Below are 21,673 nucleotides of genomic sequence, written 5' to 3'. Positions count from 1 at the left end.
CACCTAGAAATGGACTTATATTTAAAAGTGCCTGCTCATCAAACTTACAAAACAATGACATAATAATTTGAACAGGACAAGTCAATAAGAATCCTATTAAATGAAATGACATTAGATATTTTAGCTAATACGACGAAAAGTAAATCTTTATGAATTGGCCCATTCCTGTCTTTTTCTTTTCTTCTAGTTGCCCCAACTGTGACATGGCTGAAGTATTTCAAGAGGGATTCTATCATTGTCAGGGTTGGCAAAGCCATTGACATCCCAGCTGAAATTGTAGGTCTGCCACTACCAACCTTTGTGTGGTCCAAGGATGGAGTTGTGATCGACAAGCCTCCTGAGACAATAACACTTGAAGAAGAGGAGATTAACAGAACAACAATACGCACCAAGTTCAGTGTCCCTGTGACTGTCAGATCAGATACTGGTGTTTACACACTGACAGCAACAAATATCTATGGCAAAGCTGAACCCAGAATCAAAGTGGAAATCTTGGGTAAGATTACTCATTCAATACATATTTGTCAGTGAAATGACATAAGTCATGGTGCTTCCTGGGTTCCTAATGTTCCCATTTTATTTCACTCCTTTTTTTTTTCTTTCAGATCGCCCTTCACCACCAAGAGATATTGTGGTCTCTGACATCAAAGCGGTATCCTGCTACCTCACCTGGAGTGCTCCAGATGACGATGGCGGAAGTGAGATTATGAACTACATCATTGAAAGGAGAGATGCCATCAAGAAGAAGTCTGACTGGGAGCAGCTGACCTGCGTCATTGTTGACAGGCGATACGGGGTTAGTTTTAGCCAGATTTTTTATCAGTGCTTTTATTTTATGTCATATCAATTGTAAACCATTTTTATATTAAAACACATTTTTTCCCCTTTCCAGGTATATAAAATGAATGCGTATGGCTCCTACCAGTTCAGAATCCTGGCTGAGAACAAGTTTGGAATCAGCGATGGCTGTGAATCTGATAAGATTGAACTTAAGGATCCGTTTGGTCTTCCTGGACCTCCGAGGAACCCTAAAATTATGTCATGCACTAGCAGTTCAATGGTTGTTACCTGGGAGCCACCGCTGGATAATGGTGGATCCATGATTCAGGGCTACTGGTTGGAGAAGAGAGAGAGAGGTGCAGTGTACTGGGGCCGTGTAAACAGAGCTCCAGTCACAAAGCCAGCAGTTAAGGGACTGGAATACACAGTTCTCCGCCTTAATGAGGGTTCAGAGTACCAGTTCCGTATTATGGCTGTCAATGCTGCCGGACTTGGACCCCCAAGTGAGGCATCCGAGTGCAGAACCGCCGTGGATAAAAGGAGTGAGTAGAGTATAATTAAGCCAGATTTGTTTTGAAAGTACAATTCAGATAAAAAAGCATGTTCTCAATGCTGCCTGGATGTTGATTATAAACTCTCACTTATGTTACAGGCCCACCTGGTCCACCATCAAGTCCAGAGGTTGCAGATAAAACCAAGAACAGTATTACACTTACCTGGACCCCACCAGAGAGAGATGGTGGAAGTCCCATTAAAGGGTACATTGTTGAGTATCATGAGGAGGGTGACGTGGAATGGAAGAGAGCAAATCTGCCAGACAAGCTGGTTCCAGGCACTAAATTCACAGTTCCTGATCTCAAAGAGAACAGGAAGTGCCGATTCAGAGTCATTGCAGTGAACGCTGCAGGCGAATCGGAACCAGGTGCAAGAAGTGCTGATACCATGGTGCAGGATATCCTTGGTAAGGCATTTGATAAGTGAAACATCTTTTCTTTTCTTTTTTAAATGTGTGTGATACATTTTGTCTGATAATAAATGTTTGGTTCTTCAGTGGAGCCTATTATAGCAGTGGATGTCGACGTGCAAGAGCTTGTATCCATCCACGCTGGTGCACCCATCAAAATTCCAGTCACCATCACTGGACGCCCTATGCCTAAGTTCTCATGGACGTTTGAAGGTCCAGCTGAAACTGAGAAGAAGAATGAAGTTCATACTCTTCCAGTGGACTTACAGGTAAACAGGCTTGGTTTATCCACTTGTGACATTATCTCTAATTTCAAAACAATTCTGACTGTTAACATAACCTACCAATATTTACAGGTTCGAGACACTGAGACAACATCAGTCATAACAATCCCAGAGAGTAGACAGGCACACACAGGACGGTTCATCATCTCTGCTGAAAATGCAGCTGGACATAAAAATGTCAAGGTCCGGGTGGCTGTTCTTGGTAAGTACAATACATTTACATTTTACAAACACGTACCTTTATTTCCATATTCAGATGTTTGACAATATCTCTTTATGATTATTATCTTTTGACAGATCTGCCAGGCATAATTAGAGACCTGAAAATAAGTGATGTCACTCATGGCACTTGTAGACTGTCCTGGAAACCACCAGAGAATGACGGTGGAGATAGAATCAAGAGTTACTTCATTGAAAAGAAAACTGTTGATGGTAAAGCCTGGACCAAGGTCAACCCAGCTTGTGGCACTCTGTCTATGATGGTCGCAGACCTCAGTAAGGGACAGGACTACCTGTTCAGAATTCGTGCTGAGAACAGTCTTGGTTTTGGACCACACTTTGTAACCGAAGAGGGGATCAGAGCCAGGGATCCAATTCGTAAGTAAAAAACTCGACTGACTGATTGTTCCATTGTGCCATTACGCTCACAAAAAGACATATCTTGAAAAATGTGATGTTGTATTCCCTCCTTCTCCCAGATCCTCCTGATCCTCCAACAAGAGTCAAAATTATAGAAGTGCATAAGGGCACTGTCACACTGTCTTGGAAGCCACCCAGGAACGATGGGGGAGCACCTGTTACTAACTACAGTGTTGAAAGGCTCTGGTGGGACACATGTGGAGACCAGAAAGAAGCCTGGAGACAGGTCAACAGACGTGACATTGAGGACCTTACATTCAAGGTTGAAGATCTTGTTGAGGGTGGAGAATATGAGTTCCGTGTCAAGGCTTTCAACGAAGTTGGAGGAAGCAGACCATCTTCCACCGCAGGGCCTATCATTGTTAAAGACCAGACAAGTTCGTATATGCCAGCACCATTGATTTTGCATCTTTTTTTGTGCGAAATGACATCCAATCGATATCAATATTTTCTGTTTTCATTGTTCCTTTATTATCTATTTCAGAGGCACCATCCATTAAACTTGAGGAATTCCTTGAGGTTGAACAAGGAGCTGACATCAGCATTGTGGCTAAAATCAAAGGATGCCCCTTCCCCACCCTTACCTGGTTTAAGGCTCCAGCCCACAAATCAGATGCTAAGGTTGAGGTGCAGTACGACGAGCACATCAACAAGATTGTGTCTGATGATAGCTGCACTCTGCTGATCCAGCAGGGCAAGAGGGAAGACACTGGGCTATACACCATCACAGCCAGCAACAGTATGGGCAAGGCCTCCAAAGAGATGAGACTCAATGTCCTTGGTAAACCTACTTTAAACATTTTTAATTCAGCTAAGTGCCACATACATTGTGAACTTTTTGAAGCCGTTAACATACCATTTGGAGTAAAAATGTTTATTAATTGCACCTTTCAGGACGTCCCGGACCACCATCCGCACCCATCAAATTTGAGGAAATCAAGGCTGAACAGATTACTCTGTCTTGGCTGCCTCCCAAAGATGATGGTGGCTCAAAGATCACTAACTATGTGATTGAGAGACGTGTATCAAACCGTCTGACATGGATCCCTGTCACCAGTGAGCCTAAGGAGCGCCTTTGGACCGTGGAGAATCTCATGGAGGGACATGAGTATATTTTCCGCATCAGGGCGCAGAACAAATACGGAGTTGGTGACCCACTGGACAGCGCACCAGAACAAGCTAGAAATGTTTGCAGTAAGTATTATGAAAACTGACTGACAAAGGAACTTTGTCTAGTTTTCATATGGTTAAATATTCTGGACCATTATCTGGTGATGCTAATAACAACTTTGTTGTTCCCTTCACAAGTTCCCCCAGGCCAGTGTGAAAAGCCAACCATTTCAAGTATCGCAATGGATTCAATGACTGCAAACTGGGAGGAGCCCGGGTCAGATGGTGGCTCCCCCATCACAGGCTATTGGCTTGAGCGCAAGGAGACCACCTCCAAACGATGGGTCAGAGTTACTCGTGATCCAATTAAGCCCATGCCTCTTGGTGTGTCATTCCGTGTGACCGATCTCATTGAGGGGTCTGAGTACCTCTTCCGTGTGACAGCCATTAATGTGGCTGGAATGGGACCACCAAGTGCGCCTTCTGATCCAGTCTTTGCCCGGGACCCTATTTGTGAGTGTTTTTATAGTCGTCAATTGAATATGTAGTTTCTCAAACTTCAGTTCAGTTCAGTTCAGTTCAGTTCACAGTCTAACACAACTTTTTTTTGCAGCTCCTCCTGGACCTCCTACTCCCAAAGTTATTGACTGGACCAAATCTACTGTTGATCTGGAATGGATCCCACCACTAAAGGATGGCGGATCAAAGCTCAAGGGCTACTATGTTGAATACAAAGAAGAGGGAACTGAGGCATGGGTCAAAGTAAGTGTTTAAACTGTTTGCACTTCAACTGATTTTTAATAAATGAACACCTTTGCTGCAGTGTTCTCTCACGTTAGTGTGTTAATAAGACAGAAGCGTTAATCTGAACTGAACATTTATGAGTGTTTCTTTCTATAATAAGGCCAGAGAAAAAGAAGTGAGAGGAACCAGACTTGTTGTGACTGGACTGAAGGAGAAAGGCCTTTACAAATTTAGAGTTGTGGCATTCAATACTGCTGGACTTGGAGAACCGGGCGAGATTCCTGAGGCCCTTGAAGTCAAGGACAGGACAAGTATGTACTCAGATAAAAAAAAAGTGATTGTTAATACATATAATGCATACGATACAATTGCATACACCTGAGCTGCCGACCTGATGTCACTGACCATTTTGTTGACTCTTCAGTTGCCCCTTCTATTGAGCTCGACCTGTCGGTGAAGGAGAGGATGGTTGTTCACGCTGGAGGAGTCATTCGCATCCTGGCCTACGTGACTGGCCAGCCTCCACCCACAATCACATGGAACAGAGATGATGGTGCTGTACCATCGGATGCTGTTGTCGAGACCACTGCCATCAGCTCCTCTATGGTAATCAAGTCATGCACCAGGAAACACCAGGGCACCTACTCTATCACCGTAACGAATGGTGGTGGTGAGGTGAAGAGAGCCATTGTTGTTGATGTTCTGGGTGAGTTACTAACTGGCAAATCTGCCAGTCAGATCTACAAATCCATTAATAAGATTGAATGAATATGTATATCATATATCTATGTGTACATATTTCATTAAGTGCTTCTTTTCAAATACAGATGTCCCCGGTCCAGTGGGTATACCATTCACAGCAGAACACCTCACAAGTGACTCATGCAAGTTGAACTGGCTGTTCCCAGAGGATGATGGTGGTTCTGCCATCACCAACTATGTGATTGAAAAACGTGACGCTGAGCGCAAGGCATGGACCTCAGTCTCTTATACCATCACCAGACACAGTGCTGTGGCTCACAACCTGATTATTGGAAAAGCCTACTTCTTCCGAGTTGCAGCTGAAAATGCCATTGGACTGGGTCCATTCATTAACACCACTTCAGAGATTATCATCAAGGATCCAATTAGTAAGTAATGATGTAGTTGTTATAGCACACATGATATAATAACACCATTTTCAATACATTACGTAATAACGCCACCATTTGGAAAGATTTAATGGCTTACATATTCTTACAAAACTTACTCATTGGTAAATCTTAGCAGTGTTGACTCCCTGGAATGAATTTGATCTGACCACTTCCCTATTTGTTTCCTTTTTCAACAGCTGTGCCAGACCGCCCAGAGGATCTTCAGGTGACAGCCGTAGCTAGAGACCACATCAGTGTCACTTGGAAACCACCAAAGTTCGATGGAGGTTCTGAGGTAATTTCCTACATCTTGGAAACCCGTACGATTGGCAAAGACAAATACGTCAGACTCACCAAAGACACACTGATGGACAGGAGGTACACCTATGATGGTCTGCGGGAGGGTGACTCTTATGAATTCCGTGTCAGTGCTGTGAATGAAGTTGGTCAGAGCAAGCCATCCTTCTGCACTAAAGCAATCACATGCAGAGATGAACTAGGTAGGACTATCTTGTTTTTTGAAATAAATGAACTTCGTTATAAATCAACATCTTTCAGGAAATGCATATAGATGCATTAAAAGTATTGATGTTTTTCGGTTGTTGTTGTTTTCCTCAGAGCCCCCAACCATTGAGCTTGACTTCCGTGACAAGTTTATCATTCGCGTTGGTGAGAGCTGTGCTCTTCAGGGTCGGTATACTGGAAAGCCTGCTCCATCTATCACTTGGTCCAGAGATGATGAGGACTTGAAAGCAGATGAGCATATCAAGTTCAAGAATACTCTGACTACCATGTGTCTTGGCCTTATGAAGGCTAAGCGTGAGCACAGTGGCAGATACTGTGTGACTGTGGAGAACAGCACTGGAGCCCGCAAAGGCATTTGCAATGTCACCGTTGTTGGTATGCTTTCATCATATTATTATTTTCTTTACCTAACTGTTTCCCCATGTGATTTTGAATGCGTGAAATCTCTACTGTGGATCGTAGGCAGTCCTTTAGTTGATGGCTATGTATCTATGAGTCCTGAGACAGCCCTGAGCAAAAGACGTTTTCTTTGCAGACCGCCCATTGCCTCCAGTGGGTCCAGTTGTCTTTGAGGAGGTCCACAGAGACCACATGGTCATTTCTTGGAAGCCTCCTCTTGATGATGGTGGTTGCGGAATTTCCAACTACATTGTTGAGAAGAGAGACACCAACAGAGAGGCGTGGACTACTGTCACATCAGCCATGACAAAGACAACATGCAAAGTGCCCAAACTCGAGGAGGGACGTGAATACATCTATAGAATCTCTGCTGAGAATATGTACGGCATCAGCGACCCACTGGATTCTGAGGAGATGAAAGCTAAAGATCGTTACAGTACGTAACATTTTTTAACATGATTCGAAATTATCAAACAATATTCTGATTTAAATGAACTGTGACCCATTTTTAAATATTGTTGTCACATTTTTAGGAGTACCCGAGGCACCTGAGGAACCCACTGTGAGGGAGGTGTACCACGACTCAGCCCTAATCATCTGGAACCGACCACGTGATGGTGGCAAGCCCATCACCAATTATATCCTTGAGAAGAAGGAGCCATCTGCAAAGAGATGGAATCGTGCTACAAGGGATCCTATTTATCCAAATACTACATACCGGGTGCAGGATCTTGTTGAAGGCACACAGTATTTATTCCGTGCTACAGCAGAGAACGAAATGGGCATTGGTGACCCAAGCCCGCCATCACAGCCAATCCTTGCTAAAGATCCCGTTGGTATGCCAAAGGAGATTTTCCTAAATGATTGTTATATTTGTATAATTTGTAATGATATACACTGACATGTTTCTAATATAATGACACAATCTATGTTTCTAGTTCTTCCAACTCCTCCAGTCCTGCCAGAGGCTGTTGATAAGACCAAGGATTCAGTGAGTCTGTCTTGGCGTGTACCTCGTCACGACGGCAAAGGCAAACTCCTTGGCTACATGGTTGAGTATCAGACGCCTGGTGCCGTTGAATGGGTGAAGGCTAATGAGACTCCTGATCAATGCACAGACACAAAGTTTGTGGTTACAAACCTGACTGATGGACTGGACTACAGGTTCAGGATCATGTCTGTGAATGCAGCTGGAGCCTCTGAGCCTGCATACATCAAGCAAGATATTAAAGTCCACGACAGACTTGGTTAGTTGATACTTCATTTCTAAAGCAATTGGAAGACACTTTCAGATTACTATAGATTATTACAATCAATCTTTTATTTCTGTATCTGCAGAGGTTCCTGAGTTGCTGCTGGATGGCAATATGTCTCGTGACCATCTGGCTATGGTGGGAACAGACATTGTACTTAGCGCTACAATCAAGGGTATGCCTATTCCAACTGTCACATGGAAGAAGAATGGTGAGGAAGTTCCAGCTAAGTGCATCATTGGGGTCACAGCAACTGGAAGCAAATTAGAAATCCGCAACTGTGATCGCAGCGACAGTGGCAATTACACCTTAACTGTGGAAAATGCAGCTGGAACAAAGACTGCCACTTGTGCAGTGCTCACCCTCAGTATGTATATTTGTTGTACACCACATTTGTTGTATGAAATATTTGCACTGCAAAGTGTTCAGTTACTTCAGTAATATTTGTTCTCTTTTAGAAAAACCTGATCCTCCTCGCAATCTGAATGTATCTGAGGTCACAAGTGAAGCCGCCTATCTTACCTGGAAAGCCCCAGAGGATGATGGTGGAGCTGTGATTTCTCATTATGTTGTACAAAAGAAAGATGTTGCATCTGACAAGTGGGTGCCAGTCAATGCCTCCTGCAAGAAACATAGCCTTATGGCCCTGTATCTGATGGAAGGAATTCAGTATTTGTTCCGGGTGGCTTCTGAGAATCAATTTGGCAGAAGTGAATTTGTTTTAACCAAAGTACCTATCAAGGCTATTGATCCTCTCTGTGAGTACTATGCAGAATAATATCAGAATTCTAATATCTTATTTTACAGTTCTATAATACAGTGCACCGTAATTATACAAATAATTGTGATGATAATCATATACTTATTTGCAGACCCACCTGGTCCACCCAAGAATTTGCATCATACCGATGTAGAGAAGACTGAAGTTTGGCTTCAGTGGGAGTGGCCAGAACGCACTGGAGGAAGTGAAATCACAGGATTTATTGTTGAGCACCAAGAGGAGGGAAAGACTGACTGGGTCAGCTTCAAAACAGTCAACGACGCCAAGAGCCATGTGACTGGATTGGAAGAAGGAAAGACTTACAGATTCCGAGTGAAATCACAAAATGCCATTGGCATCAGCACACCAGACACCAGTGTTCCAGTGACCTGCCAAGAAAAGCTTTGTAAGATGTATTATGATTTCAGGGCATTCACGTGTATGCTTTGGAGGCTTCAACGGAGACTCTTCCCATTCACTTTGAATAGGATGACGGAAGCGTTGCCGAACTGAATTGCGGTTCTGTTGTTTCGCTTTGCTTGCGATAGAAAGTTAAGAAAAGTTAGCGCCAACGAAGGTGCCAGCCAATTAAATGGCATACAAATATTCAAGTTCATTCCCGAGCAATCAAATCACGTTTCTGCAAATATCTAAAGAGAGCTCGATTGGAAAAAAGATGGCGGAACAAACTCTGTAGATGGTTGTATTTGTACATTTTAGATTTAGTATAGATTTTTTTTTAAGTTAAAGTTTTGTAACTGACAAAAAATACTTTTGAGGTGATTTACGAGGTGTCTGAGCCAACTATCTTATGTTAGCAAGGTAACTACCCACAAAGTAAAAGGCTTGCTAGCGAAGTTACACAGCGGTCAATTCATAGTGGCGTGACTGGTTGTTGACTTGTCAGTCTTACTATACAAATCTGTGTAATCAACACCCCCCCAATCGACAGGCAAGCCAATGCGTACATGTGAATGCACCGTTAGTCAAACCAGTTCATCCTATCATTCAATAGTAATTTGTCACAACACCTGATCAACATCTAATTCTGTGGTGTTTATGCTTTAATCTTTCAGTGGCACCAACTATTGAGGTGGATCTGAAGCTAATTGAGGGTCTCATTGTCAAAGCTGGCAGCACACTTGTCTTCCCAGCAGTCATGAAAGGAATCCCTACTCCCACAGCCAAGTGGACAAGTGACGGCAATGAACTGAAAACTGAGGGCAAAATCAAAGTTGAAACTGAGGGAACATCAACAGTCCTCACCATCAGTGAAAGTGCTCGCTCAGACAGTGGAGAGTACATTCTATCCGTAGCAAACCCAGCAGGAAGCAAATCTGTTGCTGTGCACGCAACTGTGCTTGACGTTCCTGGTCCACCCATTGGCCCTGTCGCCATCCTTGAGGTTACTCCTGACCATATGGTCATCAGCTGGCGTGCGCCAAAGGATGATGGAGGAACTCCTTTGATGAGCTACGTTGTTGAAAAGAAGGATGTTAAGAAGCCCTGGGAGCCATGGTCAGTTGTCAACTCAGGAAGCATGAGCATGAAAGCCAAGGTTCCTCGCCTAGAGAAGGGCCGTGAATATATTGTACGTGTTCGTGCAGAGAACAGGATTGGTATTGGTGCCCCACTAGAAAGCCCACCAACCATTGCCAAACACATGTTTGTCCCTCCTGGTACACCAGGCCCACCATTATGCTCTGATATCACAGAAAATGCTGTGACGTTGGAGTGGACTGCACCTGAGTCTGATGGTGGCAGCCCAATTAGTGGCTACATTGTGGAGCGCAGAGAACTTACAGGCAAATGGATTAGGGTCAACAAGACCCCCGTCCTGGATCTGAGGTACAGAGTATCTGGTCTTTTTGAGGGCAACAGCTATGAATTCAGAGTCTTTGCTGAGAACGTTGCTGGAGTGAGTGAGCCTTCCTCTCCATCTGAACCCATGAAGGCCAAACGGCCTATTGGTCGCCCGGGTCCTCCCGCGAGCCCCAAAATAAAAGACTGGAGCAAATCATATGCTGACCTGGTTTGGAGCAAACCCACAAGAGATGGTGGTAGCCCAGTGTTGGGATATGTTGTTGAATGTCAGAAATCTATCAGTGCTCAGTGGGACAAAATTAACAAAGATCTCATTCCAATGTGTGCATTCAGAGTACCTGGTCTTATTGAAGGCATGGAGTACAAGTTCCGCATCAGAGCTGCCAATATAATTGGAGAAGGTGAACCAAGAGAGCTTTCTGAGGTGTTACTCGCCAAAGATATCCTTGTGCCTCCTGAGGTCATCGTTGATGTGTCTTGCCGTGACCTTTTGACCGTCAGGGCTGGACAGATTATCAGCCTGGTGACTCGTGTGAAGGGCAGACCTGACCCAGAAATCACCTGGACAAAGGATGCAAGGGTGGTGGGCACAGACAGGCGCACTGAAATTAACACCACGTACCCCTTGGCTGAACTGGTCATTGAGGATGCAGTCAGAGAAGATTATGGAAAATATACCATCCAGGCTAAAAACAGCAGCGGCAACGCACAAGCCACTATTATAGTCAATGTGCTGGACACCCCTGGCCCATGCCAGAATTTGAAAGCAGCATATGTGACAAAAAGTTCCTGCATGGTGTCTTATGAAAATCCAGAGGACAATGGAGGTACAGAAATTACACACTACATAATTGAGTTCCGTCAGCCTAGCCAAAGGAATTGGACCATGGTCTCAAACGACTGCACAAAACGTATCATTAAAGCTCCTCTTGTGGAAGGTTGTGAATATTTCTTCAGAGTTAGAGCTCAGAATAAGATCGGTGCTGGATCAGCAGTTGAGACAAAAAATCCCATTCTTGCAGTAGATCCTGTTGACAAGCCAGGTCCACCAGAGAATCTTCAGATTGCAGAAGTTGGTAAAACATTTGTCTTCCTCAAGTGGAACAAGCCAGAGAATGATGGTGGCAGCCGCAACCTTGCCTATCATGTGGAGAAGAAACCTAAAGAGGCTGATGACTGGGAGAGATTGCACAGAGGTGCAATTAAGGATACATTCTTCATGGCTGACAGATGTATTGAAAATCAAATCTATCAATTCAGAGTTCAAACAAAGAATGAAGGAGGTGAGAGTGACTGGGTGACAACCGCAGAAACACTTGTCAAACAAGTTGTTGTGGAACCAAGCCTGAAGTTGGAGGGTGCCTATATGATTAAAGCAGGTGAAACTGTTGCATTTGAGGCCGAAGTTAAGGGAACACCAAACCCAGAGATCAAGTGGACCAAGGAGGGTTCCACTATTGATTTGCACAGGAGCCCCAGGATTAAAATTGAAGGTGGAGTTCATTTCTCCAAATTCCTTCTTACAAACTCAAGACGTGCGGATACTGGAAAGTTTGTCATCACTGCTACTAATCCTGGTGGAACCGCATCTGCTACAGCCGTGTTGAATGTGCTTGACAGACCCGGTCCAATCATAGACCTGATAGTATCTGGAATTTCTGTGGATAGATGCAAATTGTCCTGGGAGATCCCAGAGGATGATGGTGGTTGTGAGATCTACAATTACATTATTGAGAAGTGTGAACCCCAGAGGGGCGTCTGGTCTGTTCATTCATCCGCTGTTATTACCAATTCTGCTAAAATCACGCGCCTCACTGAAGGAAATGAATACATTTTCAGAGTGCGTGCAGAAAACAAGATGGGAGCTGGCCCTGCGGTTGAGACTGAGACCATTGTTGCAAGGACGCAGTTCAGTAGGCCTGGAGCACCAGATACACCAGAGGTGACCAAAGTTACCAAGAATGAAATGACAGTTGAGTGGTGTCCTCCTGTTAATGATGGAGGAAAGCCAATCACTGGCTACATTCTGGAGAAGAAGGAACAGCATGCGGTCCGATGGGGACCAGTCACAAAAGATCCTGTTTCTGGAACATCGATGAAAGTGTCCAACTTGTTGCCCAACCATGATTACCAGTTCAGAGTCAAGGCTGAAAATGAAATTGGAGTAGGCAATCCAAGCAAGCCTTCCATATCACTTGTTGCCAGGGATGCTCTTGGTATGTATAATACGTTTTAGTCTATTATTATTACTCAAACTTGTTAGCCTTAGCAGATATTACACTAAATATCTTTCTTCTTTGTAGGTCCCCCTGGCCCTGTTGGTAATTTCAAGGTATCAGATAGCACAAAATCATCTATTACACTTGGATGGACCAAGCCCACTGATGATGGTGGTGCACCGATTATTGGATATGTGGTTGAAACGAGAGTCCCGGGTGCAGCCAAAAAATCAGATGAGGCTTGGAAGAGGTGCAATGTTGCCGCCCAGCTGATTGTGACTGAATTCACAGTCTCAAGTCTGGAGGAGAAGCTTCTTTATGAATTCCGTGTTTCTTGCCAAAACCAGATTGGCTTGGGCCCAGCCACTAATCTTCCGTCAGCTGTTGTACCCAGGGAAATTCTTGGTGAGTTATTGTTCATTTTCTGATTTTATCATTAATCCAGATGTCACCAAATTAATTAAAGTGTTTTAAATTAATCTTCCAATCTCCACTAACAGAAATTCCTGAGATTGAATTGGATGCGGAACTTAAGAAGGGTGTGACAGTCAGAGCTGGTTGCCCAATTAGACTGGTAGCTACAATCAGAGGAAGACCTGCACCAACAGTCTTGTGGAGGAAAATGGGTGTTGACAATGTTGTCAGGAAAGGTCATGTGGATATCATTGACACCATGACATTCCTCGTTATCTCTGAAACTAATAGAAGTGATACAGGAAAATACACATTGAAAGTATCCAGTGCAGCTGGGGAGAAGGCAGTGTTTGTGGATGTCAAAGTTTTAGGTAAGTAATCGAAGACTATGTCTTTTTGCTATAAATGATAACTGAGAATGCATTGAAGGATTTTCTGTACTTCATTTTGAAAATGAATACATTCTAAAATGTATGCAATTCCTTTAAATAGATACCCCTGGACCTGTGATTAATGTGGAGGCTACTGATATCAAAGTGATGTCCTGCAAACTTTCATGGTCTCCTCCTGACGTTGACGGAGGCAGTCCCGTGACACATTACATTGTGGAGAAGCGTGCAATTGACAAAAAGACCTGGGCAATGGTTAACACCAATGTGGACGTAGAAAAGACAACACTTAAGATAGGCAATCTTTCGCCAGGCACAGAGTATTACTTCAGAGTGACAGCTGCCAATGAGTATGGTCCTGGTGTGCCAAGAGCATCTCTACAGTCCTATCTGGCATCGGATCCAGTCAGTAAGTATTATCTGGGACAATTGTCAAATATAGGAGAATTTTTAAATGCGTAATACTAGCCAATAACTATCCTGAAAAGGGTAATACCATCCAGTAACATATGTTAATCCTTCCTCTCTTCAGGCAAGCCAGACCCACCGCAGAAGATTGATGTACTGGAAATTACCAAGAACGGTGCAACAATTGGTTGGGTGAAGCCAATAAGCGATGGAGGTGCTAAGATCGACGGATATGTGATTGATTATTTGGAGCTTAAACCACCAAGGAAACCTAAACCAGCAGAGGGTGAACCTGCCCCTGAGGGTGAAGCGGCACCAGAGGGTGAAGCGGCACCAGAGGGTGAGGCTGCACCTGCAGCTGCTCCCGCATCTGAAACTGAACCTGAGACCGACCCCGAAGCCGACGAAGACGATGAGGGCAAGCCAAAGGAGTTACCTTGGACACCATACACGGTTGTCAAAGATTTAAGTATTTCTGTGGCTGGGCTTAAACTGGGAAACAAGTACAGGTTCCGTGTTGCTGCCAGAAATAGCATGGGTTGCAGTGTACCAACGGAAACCAGGGAGGCCTATGAAATCAAAGAACTAATACGTAAGCTCTGTTTATTCACTATTTTAGTCCATATAGATCTAGAAATATATATATATATATATATATATATATTATTTTTGAAAAATAAATAAATAAATATAAATATAAATAAATATGTTTTAAATACTTTTAGAAAACAATCCCTATGGCTGAAATCTGAATACATGTTTTGTTTTTCAGTGGAACCCAAGATTATCATGGCTGACACCTTGACTGCAAAGGCAGGAGCTAAACTAAGAGTAGAAGCTGTTGTCTCTGGCAAGCCAGCACCAGAATGCAAATGGAAACATGGAGAGGATGCTGTCGTCTCATCCAGCCGCCTTGCGGTGCACAAATCTCAAAACCTTTGTGTGCTCATTATCAAAGATGTCTCAAGAACAGACAGTGGTCAATATAGTCTTGTTGCTGAAAACAGCTGTGCCACAGTGGAAGAATCCATCAAAATTGTCATTAGAGGTCAGTAACCATTGTTGTACAGTCATGTCTAAAGATTAGGGGTGTAATGTGAGGCAAGAACCCATTTAAAATGTGGAGTCATTATGATCATCTTGCGGACGTGCAATTTAAAAGGAATGTCTTAACAATCCAAATGACAATTTTTCCTTGAATATTCCAGATATCCCTGGACCACCTGAGCCTCCATTTGAGGTCAGTGACATTGATGCTGATGCCTGCACACTGTCCTGGAATGCACCTCTGGAGGATGGTGGAAGCAAAATCACAAACTATGTGATTGAGAAATGTGATGTCAGCAGAGGTGACTGGGTCACAGCGTTGTCTTCCTGTGGCAAGACTGGCTGCAGACTTGGCAAGCTTATCCCTGGAAAGGAGTATGTGTTCCGAGCTCGTGCTGAGAATCGCTTTGGCATCTCCGATCCTATCACATCTGACAGAATGATTGCCAGGTTCCCCTTCAGTAAGGAAATTATTTAAAACTAAGATTTATCTTTACTCTTATAACTATTTACAGAGGCTTTGTCTATAATACTTATTTGTCTTTTTAGATGTTCCTGGTGAACCTCTGAACTGCCATATCAACAAAGTCAACAAAGACTGTATGTTTGTGGCTTGGGACAGGCCAGAGAGTGATGGTGGCAGCCCTATTACTGGATTCTACATTGAGCGTAAAGAGAGGAACAGCCTGCTTTGGGTTAAGGCTAATGATTCTGCTGTTCGCACAACAGAATATCCATGTGCTGGCCTCATTGAAGGTCTGGAATATACTTTCAGAGTCTCTGCCATCAATCGTGCTGGACAAGGCAAACCTAGCAAGAAGACCGACTTTGTTACTGCAAGAACAGCCGTTGGTGGGTGGAGATTGTTTTCATTTTTTGTCAATGTTTGACAATGTTTGTGTATTATAAATTGTGGAACAGTGGAAACTATCAGACTGAATGTTATATTTGGTTATTTACAGATACACCAGGTAAACCAGAGCCTCTTGATGTGACAAAGAACACCATTACACTGGTCTGGACCAGGCCAAAGAATGATGGTGGAAGCAAGATCATTGGGTATTATGTTGAGGCCATGAAATTGCCTGGAGACACATGGATCCGTTGCAACACAAGCAGCCAGAACGTACCAAGAGAGGAGTACAGAGCTACTGGACTGGATGAAGATGTCAAATACCAGTTCAGGGTTATTGCAAAAACAGCTGTGAATATGAGCAGGCCTTCCGAGATCTCTGATCCCATCCTTGTTTCTGCTGAAAATGGTAAGGACAAAATAGAGATAAAGAGAGAGTAATGGTAAGGAGACAATATAGCCATAGAGAGTGTAATCTACAAGATGTTTATCATTTTGTTATTTTTCCAATTGTAGTACCTCCAAGAATAGAGCTCCAAATTCAGATGAAAAAGATGCAGCCTGTTAAGGCTGGAAGAGATGTCCGTCTTGAGGCTGAAATCTTTGGTAAACCAATGCCAAAGGTTACATGGAGTAAGGATGGACAAGTCTTGAAGGGAGACCTAAATCTGAAGCTGACACAGAAGCGAAATCTCTTTGGTTTGGAGATGAATTCTGTGACGAAAAAGCAAACTGGAGTGTTTACCATTCTTGCTGAAAATGCAAGTGGTTCCAAGACTGAGGAAATCACAGTTAAAGTCTTGGGTGAGTGAAACAATGGTCTTCAAGACATACACTTAGGTCAATGCATATCTTGGCACATACATTATTTGTGTATATACTGTGATTCCAGTAACAAATTAATGTTTTGATCTTTAGACGTTCCTGGGCCACCAGCTTCTGTCAAGTATGATGAGGTGTTAGCAGAAAAGATCAAGTTGAGCTGGGAACCACCCACTGCAGATGGTGGTGCACCTTTAAGTAACTATATTGTTGATAAGCGCGAAACCAGCAGGGCTGAATGGGCCCAGGTATCTGCCAGAATCAGTGGCGAGGTCACTGAATTCACAGTGGAAAGACTGATTGAGGGACGTGAGTATCAGTTCCGTGTCCGTGCTGAAAACAGGTTCGGTGCTGGAGATGGCATCCTCTCAGGTCCTGTTTTTGCCAGGAATCCATACAGTAAGTAATTATTTTTAGATACTGATTTTGCTGTTAATGGAAATGTAAAAAAAATACATGTAAATGAAAAAAATTCATGAATCTGACTCACAATGATTCATCAATCATTACAGCTGCTCCTGGACCCTGTGACGCTCCAGTAATTACCAATGTCACAAAAGAGAAGATGACTGTAAGCTGGAAGGAACCTTCAGATGATGGAAAGTCTCCCATCACTGGATTCATGGTTGAGAAGAAAGAAACCAAAGACATGAACTGGACAAAACTTAACAGGAAGCCACTCATGGAGCGAACCCTTGAGGTTACTGGTCTCACAGAAGGAATTGAATATGAGTACAGAGTTATAGCTGTGAACAAGGCTGGTCCTGGAAAACCCAGTGAAGCATCTGTTGGTGTCTCAGCATTGGAACCTATGTGTAAGTACCCATCCAAAAGAAACCTCCTGTAGCTTTAAAATATCAAAACTCGAATGCATCATTGACTTGTTTTTTTCTTTACCACAGTCCCTCCTGGTCCTCCTGTTTCACCAGTGGTTACAGACACCACACACAGCACAATCAGCCTGTCCTGGACAAAGCCAGCAAATGATGGTGGCGCTCCAATCTTAGGCTATCTTGTAGAGTCTAAGAGATTAGATGTGAAAGACTGGATAAGATGCAACGTCCCCAAGAATCTCCAGGACACCAATTACATTGTTTCTGGACTCTTGACAAACTCTCAGTATCAACTGCGTGTGACAGCTGTCAACAAAGTGGGTTTCAGTGAGTCATGTGAAGTCCCAGAAAAACCTTTTGCCAAAGATATTTTGGGTAAGCAATAATTACCATTCCAGGAATATATGCAATAATACACTGTATGTTTTTTTACTTATTATTGTGCTCTTGGTTTAATTACAGTGGCTCCTGAAGGTCAACTTGATGCAGAGCTTAAAGAAACACTGGTGTTGAAGGCTGGTTCTGTAATGAAACTTCATGCAACAATAAAGGGTCACCCTGCTCCCAAGGCAATCTGGGCCAAGATGAACACCAACATTAAGGACAGACAAGGAATCATCATAAAGTCAACAGAGTCTGATACCATGGTGTTAGTTGAAAAAGTGAACAGATATGATGCAGGCAAATATATTTTGAGTCTTGAAAGCCTCAGTGGAATGAAGATGTACACAGTTGTTGTTAAGGTTCACGGTAAGTCCCTTGGATTTTTTATGTATAACTTATTCTTACAATTGTAATGTTTTGGCTTGTACTGTATGGACGTTCCCTTTTTTTTCTCAGACACCCCGGGACCACCGCTCAATCTTATGGTTAAAGAGACCACAAAAGAAATGGCACGCATATTTTGGGACCAGCCTCTTATTGATGGTGGAAGTCCAGTGACAAGTTACATTATTGAAAAGCGTGATGCTGAGAGAAAGGCCTGGTCCTTGGTTTCAGACAACTGCGAAAAGACATCATGTAAAATTGATGGTTTGGAGGCAGGTAGATCTTATAGCTTCAGAGTCAAGGCTGTGAACGAATTGGGCATTGGCGAGGCATGTGAAACTGCAGATGCTGTGAGGGCCTCTGGTGAGTGCTTTTTATGTTCATTTCATGAACAGTTTGTGTTTCCACTTCAAATAACAGTGTTAGTAGTTGCTGCAGAGATTGATAAAACAATCATTATTTTCCAGAACAACCTGGACCAGTCATGGACTTCAAGCCCATCTTGGTAACCAAAGATTCATGCACTCTTACTTGGAAGAAGCCTATCAGTGATGGTGGCAGTCGTATTATTGCCTATATCCTTGAGGTTCTCAATGATGACGATGATTGGAAGGAGCTTATGAGCTCGAAGAACATGCAATACAGTGGCAAAGACCTTATTGAGGGCAGAGAATACAAGTACAGAGTTAAGGCTATGAATGATACAGGAGATGGTCCCGAGAAGGAGCTCACTCTGGTGGCAAAGGACACTATTGGTGAGATTTTGTATTATTATGATCTACCTTCAACTCATATGCATAATACAATAGATCATAGTATATTCCAAGTCCATAATTTTTAACTCACATTTCTCTGTTTTAGTTCCACCGGGCTGTGATTTGCGTGACCTGCCTAACCTATGCTACATTGCTAAGGAGGGAAGCAATGTCCGTTTGAAGATCCCAATCATTGGCAAACCCATCCCAACAGTTAAATGGGTCAAGGGTGAGGACGAAAATCTCACTGACACTGGCAGAGTGTGTATGGAATCGACGTTAGTGAATACAACTCTGCTGATTCGGGACTGCCAGAGGAGCGATGCCTCCAAATACACCATCACTCTCAGAAACAGTTTTGGATCAAAGGAGTCAACCATTTTTGTCAGAGTGGTCGGGAAACCAGGGCTTCCAGTCGCACCTATTAAGCTCAAGGATGTCACGGCTGATGGTGTGACTTTGAAGTGGGGTGCACCCAAGGATGATGGTGGCTCTCCAATCACAAACTACATCCTAGAAAAGAGAGATTCCGTCACCAACATGTGGGTCACTGTTGCTTCATCTGTAGAAGAACCTACATTTAGAGTGACTGGACTCCATGAAGGAACCGAATATATCTTTAGAGTGTGCGCAGAAAACAAGTATGGAGTTGGTGAAGGTCTCAAGTCTGAGGCAATGGTGGCCAAGCATCCATTCAGTAAGGGATTTTTTTATATTTTAAAGTATTGGTTCAGTATTAATATCTTAATAAAATGTGAAAACAATTAATATGGCATGTTTATTCACTAGATGTACCTGATGCACCTCCTCCACCTCAAATCATGAGTATGCGTCACAATTGTGCCTACCTGGGTTGGTCTGATCCAAGGAAAACAGGAGGCTCTCCAATCACTGGTATGTTTTTTGATCAGATTTGATTTGAGTAACAAATGTGTCAAGTAATGTTTTATTTGCCTGTAACTTTCTTCAATGTTTTTATTATTTTAGGCTACCATGTTGAATTCAAGGAAAGAAACAGCATGTTGTGGAAGAGGGCCAACCAGACTCATGTGAAAATGAAAGAATTCCAAGCGACAGGTTTAACTGAGGGTCTGGAATATGAATTCCGTGTCATTGCAATTAATTTGGCTGGTATTGGCCGACCAAGTGGACCAACTGAGCCCATGGTTGCCTTGGATCCAATTGGTACGTAAGAACATTGTGCCAGTTTTTAGATTTGGGAGGTTGATTTAAATGATATTAATATTGCTAAATTGTTTCCCTTAATTACATTCCTTTTGTTTCTCAGATGCTCCCGGTAAACCTGATGTTATCAGCATTACTAGGAGTACAGTAACACTTCAGTGGACTGAGCCTGAGTATGACGGTGGACACAGACTCACAGGATATATTGTTGAGAGACGTGATCTGCCTTCCAAAGTTTGGGTGAAGGGCAATACTATGAATGTTGTGGATTGTGCATACACTATCAAAGACTTGCAGGAAGGATGCAAGTATGAATTCAGAATCCGGGCCAAGAACTCTGCTGGAGCACTCAGCCCACCGTCTGAGCAAACAGACACTATTGTCTGTTCAGATGAATATGGTAATGATATATTTAATATAGTTGATTCCACAATGTATTGTGAATTAATGCTGTGCTTTTTCACTTCACCATTGTAACATTGTTACTTTTTGTTTAATTAATAGCTGCACCAACCATCATTATTGACTCGACTGTGATGGAGGGACTTACTGTGAGGGCTGGTGACACAATTGTCATAACTGCCACAAGTATCTTGGGCAAACCTACTCCAACCTCTTTCTGGTCTAAAGGAGGAAAATTGTTTAAACCATCGGATATATGCCAGATTGAGTCGACCCCAACATCATCTACTCTCTCCATCAAGTATGCAAGCAGAAGTGACACAGGAGAGTATACCATTTCTGCAAGTAATCCATTCGGCGTTAAAGAAGAAAACGTTAAGGTGAAGGTATTGGATGTTCCAGGAGCCCCTGGACCCATTGAAGCCAGTGGAGTTTCATCTGAAAAAGCCACCTTAACTTGGACACCACCAGCAGAAGAAGGTGGATCTGCAATTAAATATTACACTCTAGAAAAGAGGGAAACAAGCCGCCTTCTCTGGACCAATCTTGCTGAACAAGTCATTGACTGCCACTATGTGGCTGCAAAACTTGTCCAAGGCAATGAATACATCTTCCGTGTCAAAGCTGTAAATCATACTGGTGCTGGAGATCCATCACATTCTGAAGCTGTCAAGATTGTTGATAGATTTGGTGAGTTAGCCATATACTCATAACCAGTAGAGCTCTGTAATATTTACCTGTCACAATATACTAATGTTAAACGTTCTTTCTAGGTCCCCCTGGTCCTCCCTTAAAGCCGGAAATTGAAAATGTTAATGGAACCAGTGTAACTATTACATGGAAGAGGCCAGCCGATGATGGTGGCAGTGACATAACAGGCTACCTTGTAGAGAAGAAAGAAAAGAAAGGTGTGCGTTGGATCAGGGCAGCAAAGAAGACTATATCTGACCTTCATTTTGAAATTCAAGGCCTTGCAGAGGATGTTGAATATGAATTCCGTGTGACGGCTGAGAATCAAGCAGGCTTTGGAGAGCCGAGTGAACCATCTGTACCTGTTATGACCAAGGGTGTAGCAGGTCAGTAATACATTTTTTCTTCTCCTGAATAAGTAGAAGTGGTAGCTTAATTAAGCTTAATTGTTCATTTATTTTTATATGGGAATG

General features: G+C 43.1%; 1 protein-coding gene across 12 annotated transcripts in view; it reads left to right on the top strand.

Annotated features, from left to right (window-relative positions):
- Positions 1-21,673, top strand: part of ttn.1 (titin, tandem duplicate 1) — a 143,481-nt gene that overhangs the window by 77,525 nt on the left and 44,283 nt on the right. For all 12 annotated transcript variants that reach the window (XM_031585724.1, XM_031585689.1, XM_031585678.1 and 9 more), the window contains 45 exons: positions 188-496; positions 606-796; positions 893-1,322; positions 1,433-1,741; positions 1,832-2,013; positions 2,101-2,230; positions 2,326-2,625; positions 2,727-3,044; positions 3,152-3,448; positions 3,562-3,861; positions 3,976-4,290; positions 4,391-4,539; positions 4,682-4,832; positions 4,946-5,227; positions 5,349-5,651; positions 5,852-6,154; positions 6,273-6,554; positions 6,715-7,014; positions 7,112-7,414; positions 7,517-7,825; positions 7,917-8,198; positions 8,290-8,589; positions 8,704-8,997; positions 9,668-12,631; positions 12,719-13,039; positions 13,135-13,419; positions 13,541-13,846; positions 13,970-14,437; positions 14,618-14,893; positions 15,054-15,353; positions 15,442-15,744; positions 15,855-16,154; positions 16,262-16,549; positions 16,664-16,966; positions 17,080-17,382; positions 17,470-17,775; positions 17,863-18,150; positions 18,241-18,531; positions 18,636-18,923; positions 19,030-19,620; positions 19,713-19,817; positions 19,911-20,108; positions 20,212-20,508; positions 20,613-21,200; positions 21,284-21,586. In XM_031585724.1, the coding sequence (XP_031441584.1) occupies positions 188-496; positions 606-796; positions 893-1,322; positions 1,433-1,741; positions 1,832-2,013; positions 2,101-2,230; positions 2,326-2,625; positions 2,727-3,044; positions 3,152-3,448; positions 3,562-3,861; positions 3,976-4,290; positions 4,391-4,539; positions 4,682-4,832; positions 4,946-5,227; positions 5,349-5,651; positions 5,852-6,154; positions 6,273-6,554; positions 6,715-7,014; positions 7,112-7,414; positions 7,517-7,825; positions 7,917-8,198; positions 8,290-8,589; positions 8,704-8,997; positions 9,668-12,631; positions 12,719-13,039; positions 13,135-13,419; positions 13,541-13,846; positions 13,970-14,437; positions 14,618-14,893; positions 15,054-15,353; positions 15,442-15,744; positions 15,855-16,154; positions 16,262-16,549; positions 16,664-16,966; positions 17,080-17,382; positions 17,470-17,775; positions 17,863-18,150; positions 18,241-18,531; positions 18,636-18,923; positions 19,030-19,620; positions 19,713-19,817; positions 19,911-20,108; positions 20,212-20,508; positions 20,613-21,200; positions 21,284-21,586 (16,011 nt within the window). The remainder of the gene's footprint in view (positions 1-187; positions 497-605; positions 797-892; positions 1,323-1,432; positions 1,742-1,831; positions 2,014-2,100; positions 2,231-2,325; positions 2,626-2,726; positions 3,045-3,151; positions 3,449-3,561; positions 3,862-3,975; positions 4,291-4,390; positions 4,540-4,681; positions 4,833-4,945; positions 5,228-5,348; positions 5,652-5,851; positions 6,155-6,272; positions 6,555-6,714; positions 7,015-7,111; positions 7,415-7,516; positions 7,826-7,916; positions 8,199-8,289; positions 8,590-8,703; positions 8,998-9,667; positions 12,632-12,718; positions 13,040-13,134; positions 13,420-13,540; positions 13,847-13,969; positions 14,438-14,617; positions 14,894-15,053; positions 15,354-15,441; positions 15,745-15,854; positions 16,155-16,261; positions 16,550-16,663; positions 16,967-17,079; positions 17,383-17,469; positions 17,776-17,862; positions 18,151-18,240; positions 18,532-18,635; positions 18,924-19,029; positions 19,621-19,712; positions 19,818-19,910; positions 20,109-20,211; positions 20,509-20,612; positions 21,201-21,283; positions 21,587-21,673) is intronic.

This window comes from Clupea harengus, chromosome 2 (assembly GCF_900700415.2).
Source record: "Clupea harengus chromosome 2, Ch_v2.0.2, whole genome shotgun sequence".
Taxonomy (NCBI): domain Eukaryota; kingdom Metazoa; phylum Chordata; class Actinopteri; order Clupeiformes; family Clupeidae; genus Clupea; species Clupea harengus.
Note: the sequence above shows the minus strand (reverse complement) of the source record. Positions and strands in the feature narration are given on the sequence as shown.